We start from the raw sequence: 1,406 nt of genomic DNA, 5'->3' as shown, positions 1-1,406 counted from the left end.
CCCCCCCCCCCCAGGAGCAGCACCAAGCGCTACAACATCATGGCCTTCAACGCCGCCGACAAGGTCAACTTCGCCTCCTGGCACCAGGTGGGGCGGGGGGCGTGGGGTCACGGGGTCAGGGGGCACGGGGTCAGGGGGCACGGGGTCAGGGGGCGCGGGGTCAGGGGGCGCGGGGTCAGGGGGCACGGGGTCACGGGGTCAGGGGTCACGGGGTTAGGGGGTCAGGGGTCAGCAGGTCATGGGGTCATGGGGATGGGGTTATGGGCTCAGGGACAGTGTCAGAGGGATGGGGAGGGACACGGGCTTTTGGGGCCAGACACGGGGTTTTGGGGCCGGACACGGGCTTTTGGGGCCAGACACGGGGTTTGGAACACAGGTTTTGGGGTTGGACATGGGCTTTTGGGGCCAGACACGGGGTTTTGGGGCCAGACACGGGGTTTTGGGGCCAGACACGGGGTTTTGGGGCCAGACACGGGCTTTTGGGGTCAGACACGGGGTTTTTGAGTCAGACATGAGGTTTGGTACAGGGCTTTTGGGGTCGGACACGGGCTTTTGGGGCCAGACACGGGCTTTTGGGGTCAGACACGGGCTTTTGGGGTCGGACACGGGGTTTTTGAGTCAGACATGAGGTTTGGTACAGGGCTTTTGGGGTCGGACACGGGGTTTTTGAGTCAGACGTGAGGTTTGGTACAGGGCTTTTGGGGTCGGACACGGGCTTTTGGGGTCGGACACGGGCTTTTGGGGTCGGACACGGACTTTTGGGGCCAGACACGGACTTTTGGGGCCAGACAGGGTGTTTTGGGGCCGGACACGGGCTTCTGGGCCGGGCGTGGGGTCCGTCCCCGTGGCCGGGCTGCGCTGAGCCGGTGCCCCGCAGGCGCGCATGGAGCGGGACCTGAGCAACAAGCGCATCTACCAGGAGGAGGAGCTGCCCGAGGCGGGCGCCGGCAGCGAGTTCCACCGGCGGCTGCGGGACGAGGCGCGCCGCAAGAAGTTCGGCATCGTGCTGCGCGAGTTCCGCCCCGAGGACCAGCCCTGGCTGCTGCGCGTCAACGGCAAGGCCGGCCGCAAGTAGGGCGCGGGGACGGGCCCCCCCCGCTGGCACCCCGAAAGCTGCAGGCACTGAGTCCGAACCCCCCACTGGTACCCCAAATCCTGCAGGCAGAGTCTGAACCCCCCGCTTCTGCCCCAAACCTGCAGGCACTGAGTCCGAATCCCCCACTGGTACCCTGAAAGCTGCAGGCACTGAGTCTGAACCCCCCGCTTCTGCCCCAAACCCCACTGTTGAGTCCAAACCCCCCGCTGGTACCCCGAAACCTGCAGGCACTGAGTCCGAACCCCCCGCTGGTACCCTGAAAGCTGCAGGCACTGAGTCCAAATCCCCCACTTTTACCCCAAATCCTGCA

The 1,406-nt window shown here is 65.9% G+C and overlaps 1 protein-coding gene across 1 annotated transcript; it reads left to right on the top strand.

Moving 5' to 3' along the window:
* The first annotated feature begins 8 nt into the window (after positions 1-8).
* GTF2F1 (general transcription factor IIF subunit 1) lies at positions 9-1,116 on the top strand. The gene is made up of 2 exons (XM_035313921.1): positions 9-87; positions 878-1,116. Exons 1-2 carry the CDS (start codon positions 40-42, stop codon positions 1,073-1,075), a joined length of 246 nt encoding a protein of 81 aa, XP_035169812.1. The 5' UTR covers positions 9-39; the 3' UTR covers positions 1,076-1,116.
* Positions 1,117-1,406: the final 290 nt, after the last annotated feature.

This window comes from Oxyura jamaicensis, unplaced genomic scaffold (genome assembly GCF_011077185.1).
Source record: "Oxyura jamaicensis isolate SHBP4307 breed ruddy duck unplaced genomic scaffold, BPBGC_Ojam_1.0 oxyUn_random_OJ69633, whole genome shotgun sequence".
NCBI classification, from domain to species: Eukaryota; Metazoa; Chordata; class Aves; order Anseriformes; family Anatidae; genus Oxyura; species Oxyura jamaicensis.
The sequence above is the reverse complement of the archived record's forward strand: the minus strand, read 5'-3'. Positions and strand labels throughout refer to the sequence as shown.